General features: G+C 41.8%; 1 protein-coding gene across 1 annotated transcript in view; it reads right to left on the reverse strand.

Annotated features, from left to right (window-relative positions):
* TEX55 (testis expressed 55) overlaps positions 1-20,093 on the reverse strand; it is a gene marked incomplete at its 3' end in the record, with an annotated part of 29,342 nt that extends 9,249 nt beyond the window's left edge. Inside the window, 3 exon segments of the mRNA XM_072399681.1 lie at positions 10,139-10,192; positions 12,402-12,464; positions 20,006-20,093. Of these exon segments, the coding sequence (XP_072255782.1) occupies positions 10,139-10,192; positions 12,402-12,452 (105 nt within the window).
* Positions 20,094-21,065: the final 972 nt, after the last annotated feature.

Below are 21,065 nucleotides of genomic sequence, written 5' to 3' on the forward strand. Positions count from 1 at the left end.
AATCATTAGAGACCAGTGACATCACTGAGAATGCAGCGCATCCAATTACTAGAGACCAGTGACATCACTGAGAATGCAGCCTACCCATTCCCTAGAGTCCAGTGACATCACTGAGAATGCAACCTATCCAATCACTAGAGACCAGTGACATCACTGAGAATGCAACCTATCCAATCACTAGAGACCAGTTACACCACTGAAAATGCAACCTATCCAATCACTAAAGATCGGTGACATCACTAAGAATTTCCCATCCATTCACTAAGAACCAATAACATGCCCATGAATGCTGCCTATTCATTCGCTAGGGAGCAGTGGGATAACCGAGAATCTAACCAATCTAATCACTAGAGAGCACTGAGCTTAACAATAGCAGCATGTTCCTTCATGATATGTTTCCATGAAAGTTTATCTCTGAATGCCACTGAACAATATTTAAATGCACCCACCCTTTTTTAGGTGTATGTTGGTCCAGATTTACAAAAAACTTCTTAGCCTTTTGCCATGGTGGACATTAATGTAGGCTGAGTTTTCAAGGTAATCCCTATTATCTGTAGGTTAGATTACCCATGTATTCTTGAGATGAATCATGCCAAGGGGACGGGAAGTGTGGGTAAGTATCCTCAAAGGGGACACTTATAGCTTTAAATACCATTTCCAGGGTATAAAAAGTTTGGCCAGAGTTCCAATTTAAAGCTAAATTTTGATTAGTCACCGAGGACATAGCAGACTGTTCTCCTGTTAGTTGGTAGACACAGAAAATTTGCAGTCAATGATGGCAAACTGCATTCCCTATCAGAACAATATGACGAAAGCCAAGAACAACTCAGGGAAAATGCGGCTCCACAGCGCATTTTTAAATAGCTTGTTTCTATTTTAGGAAAATGCAGCAAAATCTGCTGCAGCTATTTTAGACGAGGCTTGGCGGTGTAGGTTGTTGCTGCCAAACATCTCTTCACCCGAAATGAACAAACTCCTCGATCTCTGCCGCAAAGGCACAGAGGATCCAGATGACACATTAAGAAAAAAAGCTCCATTACTCCACGCTTGACAGTGCAGGCGTCGTTTTATGCAATCAATGCGTGTGATAGAGGACAGAGTCATTACGGAAGCAAAGATACAAAGCTTTCTCCCCGGCTCTGCGAGCTGTGATGTCATTTTAATTTCCTGCAATGCAAATTGACTGGCGAGTGTTAGATAATTCTAAGGACACAAAGGGAGCAGAGATAATGTGAGAATTTAAAGCAAAACTCCAAGTGAATGAAAAATGTTAGCCCATTAAAGATAAAAAGCTTTTGCAGCAATACTCACCTTCTGTCTGCAACTGTCTCCTGCAGCTGTCCTTCCCCTGCAGGAAGTCTTTTGAGATGAATGACTGCCAGTGTCAAAATTCCCACCAGGTTTTCCCTGAACCCTCTCTGTGGCATATCATCCTTTAGCTTGGGAAATGTGTACTACTACAATAATATTCTCACAAGCATTCAATGCCAAAGTATAGAGAAGAGAAGAGACATGTGATGTCTTGAGATTTGGAAAGTTTTTAAAACTGAATTTGAAAAGGGTAAAAGGACATAGGAAAAATGGGGACTGTGGTAGGGGATGAATTCCAAAAACTGAAAAAGGAAGGCCCCCATCAATTTGAGGAATAGGCTGGGTTAGGTGTCACCTGGTGGCTTTTCATGCCATATCCCCAAAGTTCTTGCTTTTGCTTTGGACCATCTAGGTCTTGATGGAAGCTCAACATTTTTCCGTCTCAGGTCTCATGTATGCTGTAATAGGCTTTCCTTTAGATTTGACCTGCATTTGGCTCCATCTATCTTGCTCCCAATACTGACCAGTTTCCCTGCCCCTTTTTAAAATAAGCATTCCACCGGCATGAAGCTACCACCAACATGCTTCAAAGTTGGAATGGTATTCTTATTCTAAACATTGTAATGGTTCAAAAATAGAAATAATGCCAAAATGATCAGGCTTGGTCTCACTAGACCTAGCAATCTTCAACGTTTGCTGTCCCCCACAAGCGTTAATCGGCCCTGATACACTGTCTTCCTTCTCGAGATTTACACTGTTCTCCCGAGCCCCTTTTAGAAGGGGGAACCACCCAGCACTTTTCAGTAGCCACCCGGCTGTTTTTGGGTCGTTACTGGGTCACAATATAGGGGCCACCTCCCTATAGCTTCTTCCCACTCATCTTAAAAAGATCATGGGGACAATACTGACATATCAATAAAACCCAACCTTATGAAAGAATCTGGATTACAGTTGATCTATGAAGCGTTTTTACTCACTTCACTCAGGATCCAGCAAAAAAAAAAAAAAATGTTATTAAGCCTAGACATTCATTACCTTCTGGAGTAAGCTGTGCTTTGATATGCAAAAAGAAACAACTGCAGGGTTTGTCTTGGTCATTAAAGAGTTACAAGATGTTACAGAAAAGCTCAGTCCTGAAGATCACCCACAACCTCAGCTGTGTTTAGCAAAAGAATTCTTCTGCAAGTCATCCTGCCCGTTCGTATCTAAAGGGACGTCCACATGTCAGATGTCCTCAACACGGAGACTACCTGTAAGTACTACTACACTAATTATTTCTGAAGCATGCAATGCCATAGTAAGGACCATCCACTGTGAAAGGAGAAGAGAAAGGTCATGTGATATCTTTAAATTTGATTTGATTTTAAAAGTGATTTTGAAAGGGGTAAAGTGGTCAGGAAAGTGGGGTGTGGTAGTGGAAGGACATTTGAGAAACAGGCTGGGTTGAGTGTCACCTGGTGGCTTCTCATGTGTTACCACTAGTTCTTGTTTTTGTTTCGGCCTAGCTAGGTAGTTTGTCTCAACATTTTGCTGTCCTGGGTCTTTTGTAGGCTGTAATAGGCTTTTCCTCTAAATTGTTTTTCACTCCATCTATCTTGCTTTCAATCCTGACCAGTTTCCCCACTTTTATTTATTACAAACATTCCCCCGACATAAAGCTAACGCCACCACCATGCTTCAAAGTTGGAATGGTATTCTTAGAAATGTCAACATTGTAGAAGTTCCAATAAATAGAAATAAAGGCGAAAAGATCAGGCTTAGTCTCACTAGACCTGGCAATCTTCCATGCTGTCTCCCACAAGTTTTCTTGGCACATTCCAAAAGGGAACTGATATGTGTTCACAAATGCCTTTCTTCTCAAGACTTCTCAAGCTTTTTGAAGCATCTGCATTATGTCTGATCTGTGAATATTTTTTAGATCTCAACTAAATATAAATCTCCAAAACTCTTTCAGAGATGTTACTGGTTTCTTAGTTACTTCTCTGACTAAAGACCTGAAAATTAAGTTTTGGGTTGCTTTCTCTGGCATTGTTGTGTCTCATTTTTACTCTGGGTGTGTTCAAAGCTTGGATATTTATTTCATGACCCAACCCTGGGCTTCTCAGGAATTTTATCCCTATTTTGAATCTTTCCTGTGTGCACAGATAATAATTTATAGAGAACATAATAAAACTGCAAAGCTTTAGGTGTCATTATTCTGAAATCATTTTCCTGACACCTGGCAATGCAGCCTGACAGTGATTGGCAAATAAGACAGCGCACATGTATGTATTTCAGCAGTGTATTTATGGGATTATTTGGAGTTCAGCTTTATAGCAGAACTAAACACAGTGTATACTCATCTGTCCCTGTTTTATTGTGGGCGCCATTATCTTGCCCCTCCTTCTTTCCCTCATTCTAATCTTCACCCATCTTCAATGGCTGGGCAAGGATGACGTAACTCCCTTGCAAGTGCTAACAAGTTCATGCAGTCCCAGCACCTGCAGGAATAGCCAGGATATGCTTGGTATCCTGGCATCCAACGCTGACCCAACGTTGACGACAACCAGGCAGGTAAGGATGCTTAGTACAGAAGGGACATAACCTGTCTCTTTCTGCAATAAAGCCCAGCCTGATGCCAAATTTCTACAGTGGAACTTTAAGAACGTGGGCTTGGCATGACAAAATACAAGAAAGCCTTGCCCATAATATTTGTAGGTCTCACTCCTATCATTGATTATACATAGGCAGTTCATTCGGAATTATTGGGAAAATAGGTGGAGCAGTGCAAATCATCTCTTTATATATCTCTCTTTTTGGCCAGTAGGCAGGTTGTTTATCGCAGAAGGCACAGGCAGAAAGGATATATACCTTCTGCAATAAAACAAACTTACCTGACTGTTTGCAATGCTTTGCATACTGCACATGTACAGCAAAGTGTAAAATGCTAGGTATCCTGACATACCCCAGGCTGCAGGGAATTCAATTAAACCACTTTTGAGAATCCATGAGCAGGCAGGTATTTTCTGCAGAAAGCACACGTGATGTCCCTTTTGCAAAAATCCCTCTTTCCCACCTGATCACTTCCAAAAAGTTAAGCCGCGCATCTGCAGCGGCAACTTTGGTTGGCAGGATACCCGGCCTGGAGTTACTTTCCCAGGTCCAGCAAATACAGATGGCAGAAGATTGTCTACAGGAAGAAATGAAAGAAGAAGTTGTGGCACTCTTTGAGGGAACAGAGACCAGTGAGTATCACAGATTTACTTCATCTTTAACTTCCATGCAGGTCAATTAAGTATACGGAGTATAAGGCCTTGTGTTTAAAATATGAGATTTGGGGCTCAGACATACTAAACCATGCTACCAAAAGGCATGGCGATGCACCTGTGCTGTGATGCAATCCATTGTGGATAGCATCCCCAATGCACTATACAGCAGAATGTAAAGCACCTGTTAGGAAACGCTTTTTAGGTTGGCGATTCCGCAGCAAGGAGAAAAAAGAAATAGAAGCATCTCCTGCATCCCTTTAGCCGTGCACCCTGAGATGTACTATCTCGACATCCCCTGAACACTTTGAAGCTTTGAACAGCTGAAGGGGATTTTAGGGGCAGATTAGCTAATTCTGCTCTGTCATTGGCTGCTCCTATTCACCAGTGCTTGTTTTAGTGTTAAGCAAGGATGACTTGCTGCTGGTTTATGTATTCGCTTTATTTACTGTTGCTGACCATTGCCTATTCCTGACCTATCGTTTGTATGCTGCCTGCCATCCCAACTCTGCTTGTGTCTTGCCCTTGTGTATCTCGTCTGGTGGACTGATTCTGTGTATGATCTGTTGCTTTGTATGCTGAACTTGTCTCTGTTGTAATCTTGGCATTGGTTTATCTGTGGGTTCCTGGTTCTCTGCCAGCCCTTCCCCAGACACCCCTTGCACACGAAGTCCTGGGGGCTTGGTATAGGTGAGGAGTGCGGCGTTAAATTGGGGGACTGGTGTCAGGTGAGTACTGGTGCTGGACCAGAGCCTTACAGCACCACGATGAAAGCACACCTCAACACACATACATGTGGTGTACGGTATGTTAGACCAAGGCCAGTGCGTTTTTTTATGTATTATTGATTTCATTACCTTAAATGAGCTACTCTAATACAATGCTTGTTAATGTGCAGCATAATCTGCATAAATGCATTGTAAACAACTACAAAAGTGTGAATCCAGCCTTAAACTGTTCTTACAACAGCAGTTATAGATGTATAAAAAACAATCTATACACTGCAGAATCAGCAAGTTGGAAAACAGATCCATTTAAATAATTGTATTTATTAGCTATATTGGAAATATATATATTTTTTATATAGAAGTTTGCAGTGGAGCAGACAGAGTTAATGTTTTTGTGTACAGGAGATTCATAACTGAAGAGGGTTATAATCCTAAATCTAGTTGACTTCTGCCATATAGATATATGATGCATTCTGGCTATTTTCTATTATCTGCAGGGCAGGTCTCCAAGTGCTGGGGCTGCAGATTTGGGTTAACTGCGTAACTGCTGCATGGCCAACTCTTGCTCAGCACAACGGTCAGACAACAATGTGTTCTGAAAAGATTCCTATACCACAAAATCAAGAATGATATCGCAGACACTTAATCTAGAAAGGGCGACAGTGTTTAAATCAGCGGTGACGCTGGCATCATAGGGATCCTAAATCAAAATCTAGACCAGAGACCCTTACTTTACCTTTGTGGAAATGGTTCTATCTCTAGGTGTTTTCTTCAGCTGAATCCAGTGAGTCCATAGACGGTGCTCTGTTTTTCTTAAAACACAAGCTGACCCATAAGCAATATACATGTATATATATATATATATATATATATATATATATTTATTCATGTTACATTCCGAATTTTTAATTCTGTAATTGTATCTGACAAATACAGTACTAAGCATATGCCGTTACTATTGAAAGGGGTACGTTTAAAAGCATGTCGGTAAAAATGTTGGGAACCAAGGACACCAAAAAGCCCTGGTTTGTATATTAGAACTAATGTCAAATGTTCATTTTACACTGAGCACACTCACATTGCCTATTGCAAATTACACAAAAAGTTGATTGCTGCAGAAAAAGTCAACAAGCATTGTCACCGTTGATTCACAAGCCTGTCAGTCAATACCTGGCCACATCCAGTCCCACCCACTACTTCCTGGATTGACAGCCCCGACTATGGGGCTGAATTAATAAAGCTCTCCAAGGATGGAGAGGATACACTTTCATCAGTGAAGCTAGGTGATCCAGCAAACCTGGAATGGATTTCTTCAAAGGCATTTTCCTTTTGTTAGCACATGTTTTCAATACTGGACGAGATCCATTCCAGGTTTGCTGAATCACCTAAAGAAAATGTATCCTTTCCAGCCTTGGAGAGCTTTAATAAATATACATTCTGAGACCATCCAACTGTGATCTGCAGTTGAACATCATACTTGCCAATGGTGGCATATACTTTAGATATGCGCAACCACCCTGCAGCAATGGAATATCTTCACCGATGGCTCACTAGCACAATTCTGAGATGGTGATCCTCTTCGGCCATAGAATACCAACTGTAACTCAGGTGCACACAGAGCCGAGCTCTACACTACATACAGCATGCTCCATAAAGTGTACAGCCCCCAGGAACCAGGGTTTAATTTTTTTTTGCATTTCTCTTGTAAGTCAGTACTATCACCTAGTGACTGTTTTTTAATTTAGATTTGCATTAATGAGGCCTCTGTATCACACAGTAACTGGATTTGATGCTCGGTGAAACTGTCATACAGAAGCCTTCAGATGTAGCAAAAAAAAAAATACCTATTCTTAACCTAATTTGCTTTTAGAGTATTGGACAAGTTAAAGAAACATGGGTGACTTAGAGATTAGCACTCTGGCCTTTTTAGCGCTGGATCCCAGGTTCATATCTCAGCTAGGACACTAGCTGCATGGAGTTTGCATGTTCTCCTCATGTTTGCATGGGTTTCCTCCGGGTAATCCAGTTTCCTCCCACATTCCAAAAACATACAGTAAGGATATTTGGCTTTTCCCCCAATTGGCCTTAGACTGTGGTAAAGACATATGACTATGGTAGGGACATTAGAATGTGAGCCCCTTTGAGGTAAAGTTAGTGACATGACTTTGTCCAGCGCTGCTTGATATGTCAGCGCTATAAAAAATCAAGATAATAATAATGAAGGAACAATAAAGCATCTTCCTCCTCACTACTTAACTGTTTTACTGTCCTTCCAATAATACATATTTATTATTAATTCATAAATGTTTAATACCAGTCATTATCTCTCTCTTATAACTTCTATTATTAATAATAAACCTCACACAATATAAAATCCTAAGAGGACATTTTACAGGGTTTTCTTCAGTAAAAAGAAAGGTGAAGTCTGCAACATTTAAACATTGCAATTATTATAAAAAAATTAATTTCAAGTTAATCTTCTAATTTGCTTTCATAAATTAATAAAGCTTTCCATGGGGTCCAAGGAAGAAAGACAAATACTCCCATAGCTGCTCTCTTCTCTCCTCTAATGACCTACTAATGACTTCCTCACTCATAACCTCATGACACGCATGTCTCCAACTTTTCCAGAGCTGCCCCGACTTTCTGAAATGGTCTTCCTCATCCTACTCGACTTGCTCCTACTTTTTACTAATTTAAATAGCCCTCAAAACCCATCTTTTCAAACTCACCTACTCGTCTTCTTCTGTCTTTTAAACCCTCACTACTTCCCTCCATTTCATATCCCCCTCCTATTGTGTGATACTTCCCCCTCCTCCTAGATTGTAAGCTCTTCTGGGCAGGGTCCTCTCCTCCTCCTGTGTCGCTGCCTGCATCTGTCTGTCATTTGCAACCCCTATTTAATGTACAGCGCTGCGTAATATGTTGGCGCTATATAAATCCTGTTTAATATTATAAATAATATTAAATTCTTTTTTATGCATTCAGTTTGGTGTACATGCTTTTTATTACTTTTGAGTGTTACACACATTTTTATTATTATTATTTTCGTCAAACATTTTTGTGTATTTAGGGAGGCACTTTACTGACATTATTTGGACGTTCGTAAAACTAGGACGGCAGCGTGCAAATTGAACGTCACCGCTACAGATCGTTCAATCACAATTAAGCATAAAAGCAAATGTCCAGGTTCCCCTCCTCCATCCCTCAGAAAATCATCCCCATACCTTCGAAAAGAACAGTTTGCTGCTTTCCGAATCCTGGAGAAGACAACAACCAATCAGTTATTACAGTTCTGTGTGAAATTGGATGAGGTCCTCTGTACGTGCATTATGTAAATATATTCTCATGTCATTGCGTTTAATGTCGCCTGGCTGCCTCCCCTTCCCGCTTATACACTGATAGCAAATTAAATTCATTTAAATAGTGAATGACTCCAGCAACATTTTATGCCTCCTATTTATCAAGGAGCCCGATATATGTATTACCTCCTATTTCCACCAATGTTTTATGTAATGAAACAGTTCTGTGACAACGAAATGCCTAAGATGTGTTACTGTGCCGTGTTAGGGAGATTGTGTGCTTGGTGTGGACTCCGGGGAAAACATAATTCGCAGATAAGGAACGTGTACTAGGCTACGGCTGTCTGAAATAATTTTTTTATATGAATTGTAGCAAGCTAGCTTATGTAAAAGTAAATTCTTCAAAAAAGCAGTGGTGTAAAAATGAGTAAAAAATGGACTTTACGGAAGGATAAAGATCCGGGTTTTAGGGTCCTAGTACAATCTCAAGGGTCCATTCACACCCCAACACAGGACTTTATTATTATTATTATTATTATTATTATTAATAATAAACAAGATTTATATAGGGCCAACATATTATGCAGCGTTGCATATAAATAGAGGTTGCAAATGACAGACAGATACAGACAGGAGGACAAGAGAGAACACTGCCCTGAAGGGCTTACAATCTAGGAGGTGAGGAAAGTATCACACAATAGGAGGGAGTAGTAGTGAGGATTTAGGAAACAGAAGAATTCGGGTAGGTGTCTGACACCAAATTACAGCAAAAATGCAGAAAGTGTAGCAGCCACAGGGTTCTCATTAACTTCCAAAAGTAGGAAATTCTATTTTCTTTTTTTAGTAAAGCAGATATTTTTACACATTGGTATGTTAGCAGCTGAATAGGAATATGGAAATATAAATAGATTTGGTGCTTGTAAATTCTCTGGGGGAGTCTGAGCTGAGAAGATAGACTATCCTGGGTGAACTTAGGTGATCCAGCAAACCTGGAATGGATTTCTTAAAAATCATTTGCTATTAGTTGAGAAATATTTTCAATCCAGGACCATATCCTTTACAGGTTTGATGGATCACCCAGGTTCTCCCATGATAGCCTATTTTCTCCAGTCTCTGAGAGTTTTAAAATATCATACCCAATGTGTCTGTTATGTGAATCTTCCCTGTACATAACTTGTCTCCATGTTTACCCCAACACCTCTACCATTTTCCATTAGTAACACAGAATATAAAGAAGTGACCTCCTTACTGTATGCACGACTGCTTGGGTGCATTGGCAGCCCATTTATTTAAATGGTCTGTCCTAATGTAATGCACCCACATAGATCTACATGGCCCCTAAAAGATATGGTGTCCAGGGGTTAAAGCAATCAAAAACCCTTGAACAGAATCATTGCTTAGTGAAGTCTTTTTAGAAGAGAAGGTATTCCCATATACCTTCCCATTTCAAAAAATACAACAGATAATACATAGTGCTATAAGGAAATAATATATTAATTTAGAGTTAGTTAGGGTTCATCTACTTTCTCTCTGTCTCACAAAATCCACTTACTTTTTCTCTGGGGAAGCTGTCGGGAAGAGGACTCTGTGGAACATCCGTAACTGCCTGTGTAGGAGACAATAAAGCCACATTAATGCAGGGGAAATGCTAATTCTAATTATAACACATGCACATACAGGGCCTGATTTAATAAAGCTCTCCAAGGCTGGAGAGGATATTTTTTCATCAGTGAAGCTGGGTGATCCAGCACACCTGGAATGAATTTCTTTAAAGTAATTTGCTATTTGTTAACAAATGTTTTCAATATGGGACCAGATCCATTCCAGGTTTGCTGGATGACCCCGCTTTACTGATGATAGTCTATCTTCTCCAGTCTTGAAGAGCTTTATTAAATCAGACCCACTGTGTGGTCACAAATAGAACTGAAGTGGTACGTAGACTCCAACAATGAACATCAGTTATTGAGACCCTTTTGGTCTGGTGAAAATCACATTGGAAGTGTTTCATTATATGTGTTTGATAAGTGCAAGAAAAATACTCATTTATCTTCTCAATTGCCCCTCTTTTTTCCTAACTTGGATTAAAGAATGATTAATGTTTATGTTGTGGAGGAGGTTGGGCAAATTAGCAAAAGACAACTAGGAGGATTCAAGGTGTCACCAGCAGGATTCTGGACCCTTTATGTCACCAGCTTGTTTGCAGAGACGTGTACGGGGTGCAATCTCTAAGACACCAGCTTCCGGCTTCATGAGCGCACCTCTACAAGGACTGATGGACTTCAAGGTGCTGCCCAGGTTAAGTCCTCCATACACGCAGGAGCTGGTAACTAAGGATAGGATAGGACAATATGTAGTACAGGAGGAAAAGTCAGATGAAGACCCCAGTTGCACTGATGTCACACAGAGGTGCGCTACAACAAAATTTTTCAGTGGAGGGCTGCAGCAGTGCATAATTGGTCTTCATTCCAAGAAGAAGCGCCATGGAGGATCACAGGAATGCAGGCTTAGAAGAGTGAAAAAAAAGAGGGTACCGCAGTGGTGGACTATTAGTTTTTACTATTGGAAGAGGCCACAAAGGGTCACATGGCAACTAAGTAAAAAGAAGAACATTGTCTGGATGGGGCTTTGATTGTGGGCAATAGTTAGATATAAGGAGAATATTCTATGTACCACATGAGTGTAAATGATATAATTGTGTGAGATACCATTGGTAAATCAGACATCATCGTGTGGCCTTGCTGCTACATATTTTTTGCTAGAGGCTGCTGTAAAAGAAACAAAACTGCTCTGTATAGGATACAATGTTTAACTTAAGCCCAGTGGGGAAAAAAAATTGTAGGTGGGTGGCAGCCTCTGTATTGTGACACAACTTTACATTAACCACACGTCTCTATTTGGGTGGTTACTGAAAAGTGCTGGGTGGTGTGCCCAGCTAAAAGGGGCTGGGAAGAACATTGGGATATATTTTGATCCTTTTGGTGGTGTGACACCAATGCAGGATTGGAGGTGGAAGGGAGATATATTTGCACAGGATTACTCTTTTATGTGAGGTATATTTGCCCAAGATTCCTCTCCTGTGTGGAGTAGCAGGTGGAAGACTCTCACCTGTGAGATAATTAATGAAGCACTAAGGGTGGGGATATAACATCCAGCCAGGAGCTCAGTCAGCAGCTTAACTTGGAGAGACACAGACATGGGGTCTGTGCGGGCTCAGCTTGCCTCGGAGAGACACAGACAGGGGTCTGTGCTGGCTCAGCTTGCCTTGGAGAGACACAGACAGGGGTTTGTGTCAGTGCACCTCTATTTGGAGAGAGCCCTGTTTGAAGACCCTGCCAGCTGGACTGTGTGAGTGAGCTCTGCTGGAGACACAGACAGTCTGTCTGTAAGGGAGCTAGGCTGAGAGACTCAGAAAGTCAGTCTGGGTCAGTGAGCTGAAAAGTGAGCAGAAGGTTTGTTTGGAGCTGACAGGGAGAAGCCCTCCAGCTGATAGACAGGAACGTCAGATGTATAGTAAGTGCCGGACAGGCAAGGTTTTCTTTTGCTATTTTTGGTATTTTATCTGCAACCTTCAAATAAACCTGACTACAAGTCAGCTTAACACTTATACTCTGTGTGTGATCTGAGTTGGATGAATCAGACAAGTGTCCTTTGACCCCAGCAAAGGCAATCTTGAGCTTAACCCCTCACAGTGGTTATACGTTTAAAAAATCAAACTTGACCAGTGATGTACAAAGTTCTTAAGGAATTAAAAGGCTTCATCTCACCATTAAGCCCCTCACATCTCAGTTTTTGTAGACCAACAGTGCCATACCTACCCCTTCTCCATCTGGCAGCCTGGTGGGAATGTTTTCTGCCACATTGTCCATGTTATCGGTGTTCTGGAAATAAACATATAGTGAGTTAAAAAGTGCAGAGAGTGATGACGGGAAAAGACCAAGTGGTCTACCCAAATCTCATTTTCAATTTTCTATTATCAGGTGGCCCTTGCATTTTATTCAAGATCTGCTTTAAAGCAAATGAGCTGGAAACAATTTAGTTGTGTGATTTATTAACAAAAATGTTCAGTTTTCTAATCCTTGACAGAGACCACTCTCAGGTTTTGACCTCACTTTTTTTTATATTCCAATTAAAGTTATATACCTGGGTCATGGACCCACTCCTGCTCCTTGTATAATAAAGAAGCAATTAAACAATCACAAGGTCATCTTTGAGTTTCCAGGGCCCTCATGCAGCTGCACACTTTGCACCTCGCTATGTCCGTCCCTGGCTAAGACTATTATTTTAAAGCTGTGGTCCAGCCAGGAATGCCCCATCTACAAACAATGCCCCACACTGCCCTAAATATCCCAATTAGTCATATAAATCTATAGTCATGTGACATGTTGGCCAAAATCTCCTATCTTCCAGATTACATAGTATGAGACCTACACCAGATGCCAATGTCACTACTGGGGTGATGTGAGTTGGCTGTCCAGCAAGGGCATCTTCAATTGTAGGAGACTGTATGTGATAACTGTGTGTACAATATCTACGAACGATCGTGTCGTTATCTCTATGTGCAGGATCGGTGCTATACGATCGTTCGTATATATCGTGCAGGATCGTTCGTCGTTCGTTTTCCAACGATAATAATTGGAAGTGTGTACGTAGCTTAAGACTATTATTTAAAAGCTGTGGTCCAGCCAGGAATGCCCCATCTACAAACAATGCCCCACACTGCCCTAAATATCCCGATTAGTCATATAAATCTATAGTCATGTGACATGTTGGCCAAAACCTCCTATCTTCCAGATTACATAGTATGAGAGACCTACACCAGATGCCAATGTCACTACTGGGGTGATGTGAGTTGGCTGTCCAGCAAGGGCATCTTCAATTGTAGGAGACTGTATGTGATAACGTCATGACAAGGGGACCAGCTGGCAATGGGCAGGAGCTGCAGTGATAGATCACCAGTTCTACCCATGGAAGAGTGGGGCAAATAAAGTTGGTATAAGGGGCATTTTTTACATGTATGAATGGTAAGGAAGAGATGGGGAATGGGGGGTATATGTACCTGGAGATGAGTTTTAGGATGGACTCCATCATAAGATCAAACACATGTTATTTTTATGCGCTACTATCAATTCTATGAATTATCCTACCCAGGCAATGTGTGATCAAAAGCAAACTTCACTTTTTACACGGCTGCAGGCTGGTCAGATCGCACGCTGGTTTTTTTTATCGCTTGGGGACTCCGGCGATGAGATCTTGCCAGCAATATTCCCAGCTTTGCCTAATTGCTGCAGCTATTACAAAGACAAATGGCACTTTCTCCTGATGGATCGTCCATGAGACAGAATAAACAAATACCGGGACAATACAGCTGCAAGAGAGTGACATTTTTAAGTCTCAAGGGGGGAAAAAAGCAGAGATACAAGTATTGAAAAAATTGGACAACACCGGTTTAACCCCACCGTGCCAATTCTAAATTGAAATATCTGTTTGGGTGTAACTACCCATCCAAGGAACAGTGCCTATGAAAAGTGCCAATGCCCCCCAAAACCTTGCTGGCCTTCTGCTGGAGCAGCAATACCCAGTGCTTATAGGTATGAAGAGCAGTTAACTACTTCCTAAATGAAAGTACACAGGTTTAACTGACAATTGGTTGGCCTGAATACCTGACCTGTGCTATGACCGATGGAGTGACATCACTAGTCCTCTTAGCTGACCCCAGTAAAGGCAGGAGAAGTGAGGAAGCATTGGTATGGTATGTAGAATTGGGGGTCTTTACAAAGATTTTGTACATTTGCCTGGAATAGGCAGTAAATGCACCGCAGCCCTGCACTATTTTGGTAATAGTATTAAAATCTTTGTGTTGTGGTGCACTACGGCACATGTGCAGTTTGACCTATTTTGTAGAGCATGAGCACTGGATTGCCATTCAGTGTATATGGAAGTGCAGTGCAAAGCACTCATGCATTGTAGTCAGTGACCTATGGAAGGGGAACCTTGGAACAAAGTCATAAGCCAATTTAGGACAAGAGAGGAGCTCAGACTTCTAGTAGCCATAAATTAGAGTTGTAAAAGAATATATTATAATCATAAAGTTCATTGACTCCAAGGAGGCGGACGTAGCATCTAAAGCTGATGGCACAGCTTAAAGAGAGGAAGCGGGAAGAGACAGAGAGGAAAGAAGTGAGAACAAAAGAGAAGGAGAGAGAGGGGGAAAAAAGAGAGATATTAGGAAAGGTAGAGAGACAAAGGAGAAAGAAAGACGGAGAGAGGGAGATGGGAGAGAATGACACTTTGTATTGTGACCCAACTTATCAGTAACTATCCAAAAACAGCCAGGTGGTTAATGAAAAGTGCCGGGTGGTACGCCCAGCTAAATGGGGCTGGGGAGAACACTGAATAGGGGAAATTAAGGGAGGGAGATGGAGAAAAAAAAAGGCCGACAAAGGAGAAACAGAGAAGGATAAAGGTGAAAGAGATGAGAGAGTGAGGAGAAGGAGAAATGGGAGAAAGGTAAAAAAGGAAGAAGAGAAGAGAGAAATGGGGTGAGGTGGGAGAGGAAGCGTGGGGGGATGAGGAGGAAGAGGGAAGAGAGAAAAAGGGATTAAAAAGAAGGATGGAGAGGGGGGGGAGAGAGAGAGAAGTAGAATATAGATATAGGGGAGAGAGAAAAATAGAGAGGATAGAGAGAGGGGAAAGAGACAGAGGAAGTAGAAGGGAAAACAAGAGATAGATAAATAGAGGGGAGAAAGAGAGAGAGATGGAGAAAAAATAAGATAATAGGAAAGGTAGGGAGACGAAGGAGAAAGGGAGATGAGAGAGAATGACAGAGAAAGAGAGAGAGGCGAGAGAGAGGAGAATGAAGGAGAGGAAGGAGCAGATAACAGGGGTGAAAGGAAGGGAGAGGGGAGAGAGAGAGAAAGGTAAGAAAGAAGAAGAGAAAAAAGGGTGAGGTGGGAGGAAGGGAGTGGAGGGGATGAGGAGGAAGAGTGAAGAAAGAAAAGGGTGAGGGATGGAGAGGGGAGGGAGATACAGAAGAAGAAAGAGAGAGTGAAGGAAGAGAGAGAGTATGGGAGGGGGTAGAATGGACTGGAGAGAGAAGAGTGATACCTTCAATACCACCTTGCACAGATCTCTGCACTCTATGTGACCTCAGTATAATCACTTTCCATTTCTGATTTCTGTCACTGTAGAGCTGTTCAGCCAGTAGCATTCTCCAATTCCACATAGAGGTGTTGTAATGCCAACCCCTAGCAGTCCTGGCACCCTAGACCATGACCTAGGAGGCCTTGTGGGAAATACGATCATACTTGTATTGCCTATTATACTTTATTAGGACTCTTCAGGCTTGGTTTCTATATATTGGAGCAGCCTAATTTAGAGCTCCTACGTCCACGTTCTTAAGAAGGCCGACTACACTTCGCTATGCTGAAGCACCAAAACTGCCAACATTGACAAATGGGAATTAAATTCAGAACGTTCGCATAAAAGTCAATTCATATGCAATAAATATTTAACACAAATAAATAAAAAAATCTGCATAATTATCAGAAATGCCATTGATGAGTTAGGGTGTAATTACCAATCAGCAAGTTTAGCATAAACTTCATCACAAGCCAATAATCTACGTAAAGCGAAAATGGTCATTGGGGACTCCATCAATATCTTATACGACACATTAGATGACCATATATCACAAGCGCCATAAATACGGCACAATACATATTAAAATCAATCGGTACATTAACGCCCGTGATTTATGCGTCATCGCAATGCATTTTATTGGACGGGCCGTATATAACGAGAAGATGCTTATTCTCCTCCTCGATAATTTATCCCCATGACCAAATCATTATTTTATCACAAAGCTTTTCAACCTGCCGCCTTAATAATTTGGGTTATGAATTTCTTTTCTTAACATTAATCAACCTGCCTTTCATGTGCTATCATACAATGCTCATTATTTTACTCAATTTGGGAGAACATCTTTGTGATATATAGTGCCTAGGCAAACATACCCATGGCGAGTGGTATTCAGGAAACTTTCTAAAAACACAACCCCAGTGTTCTCCCCAGACACTTTTAGCTGGGTGCACCACCCCGAGAGGCAGGGCCACTAGAGGGCGCTACAGCTTGCAAGGAAATGGTGTTAGCCCTGGGAAGGGCCAAGGCGCAGAGTCTAAGCAGTAACCAGATCTTCTCCAGAGCCTCTAGTGGTGAGGATGTTGCACTTCTGGTTACTGCCAGGTTGCGGTTGTTGGGCACACCGAGATGGGCAGAATGATACACAGTACCAAATCACTAGGCGGAAGATTTATCAAGGAAAGCCGGGGTCAAGACAGGCAGCAAGCTAGAGAGGTCAGGTCACAAGCCAAGGGTCAAATACCAGGCATTTAGGAAACAGACACCAGTGACACAGGGGCACTGTAGACACAGGGAACACAGGAGACACTGGAAGCACAGGAGGCACAGGTGACACAGGAATATCCACAGACATAGAGGAACACTGGAACAGCATAAGGGAGCTGGCTGGGAAAAACAGACTGAGCAATAAGGAGTTAACACAGGAGCTGAACAGAGAAAACATTGAATTAACCAACAAGTAAAGAAGAATTGCTCAGCAGAGCTAGGGGGCTCGGCACTAGTAGAAACACATTGCACGGACGCAGAGTTCTGTGTCTGAGCTAGCTAAATAGTCTGGGATAATTAAGAGGTTATTTCCTGATTGGCCAGTGGGACGGGCGATACCGATTAAATCTGGAAGAGCATGCATGTCCGGGCTCAGAACTGCAGACATGCATAAAAGAGAGGAGCCTGGGCTTTAGTGAGGAATAGGTAAGCGTGACACCGGCACTCTTCAGTAACCACCTGACTGGGTCACAACATTTTTTTATTGCAATAATAATAAATTATTACAATAAACATGTGGAAGATTTAATTATAAAAGCAATTCTCCTGGACTGAAAATACCTGCTCTGGTTTTACTGTACACTGTGAGCATCTTACAATGTACATTAGAAGCTGTAGCAAATCGGATAGACTCCGCCTTATTTCCTGGCTGGAGGACGTCCAGCATCATCTAGCCCCTCCCTCACCAGCCTGACTGTCCCTGGCACCACCCCTTTCAATCATGGAGACTCAACATCTCATGTAGACATTACCCAGAGAGATAACAGAACAGATGACCTCCTTGAAAGATTCCCCCCCCCCCCCTCCCAATTCCTGTTTTCATCCTAGCGTGAACATTTGAGATTCCCCATCATTTTCTATGTAATAACAAATTGTAAAAAGCCAAACCATCAGATGATAGAATCTAAATCAGAGGTAGAATTGGATTGGATTGGACATAAACTAGTTAAACAAGAGGGAGCCTGTGAAAAATCTTCCATGGTTGGGACCCCCGTGGCTCTGGAAAACTGAGGCTGACCATGGATGACTTTGAAATGAACTATAGAGAAAGGAGCTGGGGTGCCAGAAAGACCTGGAGACACGTGAAGGACATTATCAAAGGCAGAGAAACCCAAGGAACATTCTCAATTGCCCCATTCGCCAATGGATCGTAGGCAATAGTTGCCAGTAATAGGAGGACAATTCAGCTTTTGGTTGTTGGAAAGGACAGAAAGTTGGAAGACTCCCCCCCCCCCCATGGTCAACAGAGACATGGACATCAATAGAGTTGTGAGGGGTTAGAACAGGGGACATAAACTACCAAAATAAGGGTCAGTTCAATGTTCTTTAGATCTTAGAGCGATCAGTAAAAGTAGGAAATGCCTCAACATCAGAGGTTAGTTAGGGTAATGTCCAAGAGCCGGTGTCATTGAGAGGAATGTTGCCCCATGGTTGGTGTCGGTGAAAGAAATAATGACCCACTGTTGGTGCCATTGGAAGGAATAGTGACCTATCATTGGTGCCATTGGAAGGTAAAGTGCCCCATCGTTGATGCCATTGGAAGAATAGTTCTCCACTGCTGGTGTCAGAAGGAATGGTGCCCAAGGTATAGTGCCCCATTGCTGGTGCTATTGGGAGGAATAGTGCCTCATCAATGGTGTCCCATTACTGGTTCCATAGAGAATAGTTCCCGACTGTTGGTGTCATTGGAAAAAATACAGTGCCCCAGGAATAGTGCCCCATACCAGGTGCCATTAGGAGGAATAGTGGCCCATCGCTGGCACCATTGGTAGGAATACTTCCCCATTGATGGAGTTGGTGAGAAGAATATTGCCCCAGGAATAGTGACCAATCATTGTTGTCAAAAGGAGGAATGGTTTCCGACTCTTGGCATCATCGGGAGGAATAGTGCTCCATTATGGTGATCATGCTGCCATTGGGAGGAATAGCACCCCACCATTGGTGTCAGTGGAAGGAATAGTGCCTCAGGAACAGTGCCCCAGCACTGGTGTCATTGAAAAGAACAGTGCAGCATTGCTGGTGGCATTGGGATGAATAGTTCCCCCACCATTGGAGTCAGTGGGAAGAATATTGCCCTAGGAATAGAGCCCATGGCTGATGCCATTGAGAGGAATGTTTCCCCATCATTGTTGTCAGAAGGGGGCACCTTTGGGAGAGATAATGCCCCATCACTGGTTCCAATCATTGGAAGCAATGAGAAGAATAGTGTCCCATCACTGGTGCTGTAGGGAGGGATAATTTCCCATTACTGTTGCCAAAAGAAGGAAAAGTGTCCCGTCCTTGGCATCATTGGGAAAAATAGTGCCCCATCCCTGGTGCAATAAGGAGGAATAGTGCCCCATTGTTAGTGCCATTTTGAAGATTACTGCCCTGGAATTGTGCCCCATTGTTGTAAGAATAATGCCCCATCCTTGGCATCATTTGGAAGAATAGTGCCCCATCACTGATGCAATTAGGAGGAATAGTGCCCAATCCTTGGCACCAACAAAAGAAAAAGTGCCCCATTGCTGGTGCAATTAGGAGGAAAAGTGCCCCATGGTTGGAGGAGTAATGCCCCATCCTTGGCACCAATGGAAGGAATAGTGCCCCGTAGCTGGTGTTATTAGGAGGAATATTGGTCATCCTTGGAGACACTGGGGTAAAAATCTCCCCTATAATTGGGTAATTGGAAATCTGCCCCATCATTGCTTCCAGTAGGAGGAATGGTGCCCCGGCATGGTATTATTGCCCCATTCTTGGTGTTAGTAGGTGATTGATGCCTCAAGGGGCAGGTAAGTCTATCAAAGGGGCCATGACCTGCCTGTGGCCCTACATTTCAGGGCCACTGCATTAAAATCCTCCTGAACAGCAGCTGAGGCCTTTTCACTCTTATTGGTGCCCAGACAACAATAAACCTGCTTTCGATGTAAACTTTTTTCGATGTAAACATTTCAGTGACTAGAAACCCCCCAAAAAACTCTAAACAGACCAATAATATAATCACCACAAGTCCCAGCATTTCCCCATCTCTACTCACTGTCACAGCCCCCAGTGCTCGCACCTCACTCTTGTGTCCCTCTGAGCCGCCGTAGTTCGAACGCTGGCACCGTCACCATAGAAACAGCTAAAGAGCGAGTAGTATATCACGTGACGACGCTTGGTTCCTACGGCAACAACAGGGCTGCGTCACGTGACTAGCATCTACTCTGCTTGTGTAAAATGAGTGTTCCAGCAAATATTACTATTATATTATTTTTTTGAAGCATATCTGGGCTCCTCTTTTATTACCAGTAACATCCCCAGTTATTATTACTTCAAAGGAGGAGAACCCCAGGTATAGTTACAATTTCCAGAGCACATAGGGGTCACGTGACTTTTCACACGTGGTCTGAAGATCCTGATTTAAAGTGGACCTGTCATAGTGACCCTAATCTAGAGCCATGAAACAAAACATATCATTGTGTTATATTATGTATTGTAATATATTATACATTGTGTTATATTATGTATTGTGTTATATTATGATGCATAGTGTTATAATATGATACCTGGTGTGATATTATTCATTGTGTTATATTATGATTCTTTGTGTTATAATATGATGAATTGTGTTTTAATATACATTGTGTTATATTATACATTGTGTTATAATATGTATTGTGTTATAATATGATGCATTGTGTTATAATATACATTGTGTTATGTTTTGTGTTATAATATGATGCATTGTGTTTTAATATACATTGTGTTATATTATGTATTGTGTTATAATGTGATGCATTGTGTTATAATATGTATTGTGCTATAATATACATTGTGTAATACTATACATTGTGTTATAATATGATGCATTGTGTTATAATATACATTGTGTTATGTATTGTGTTATAATATGATGCACTGTGTTATAATATACATTGTGTTATAATATGTATTGTGCTATAATATGATACATTGTGTTATAATATACATTGTGTTAAAATTATGATGCATTGTGTTAAAGCTCCCATGAATTTGACTGCCTGACACACCAACACTGGATAGCAATGTTGCACACCATAATGCACGGTAACTTTCAGAAGTTGGTGCATTAGGAT

This window comes from Pyxicephalus adspersus, chromosome 1, assembly GCF_032062135.1.
Source record: "Pyxicephalus adspersus chromosome 1, UCB_Pads_2.0, whole genome shotgun sequence".
Taxonomy (NCBI): Eukaryota; Metazoa; Chordata; class Amphibia; order Anura; family Pyxicephalidae; genus Pyxicephalus; species Pyxicephalus adspersus.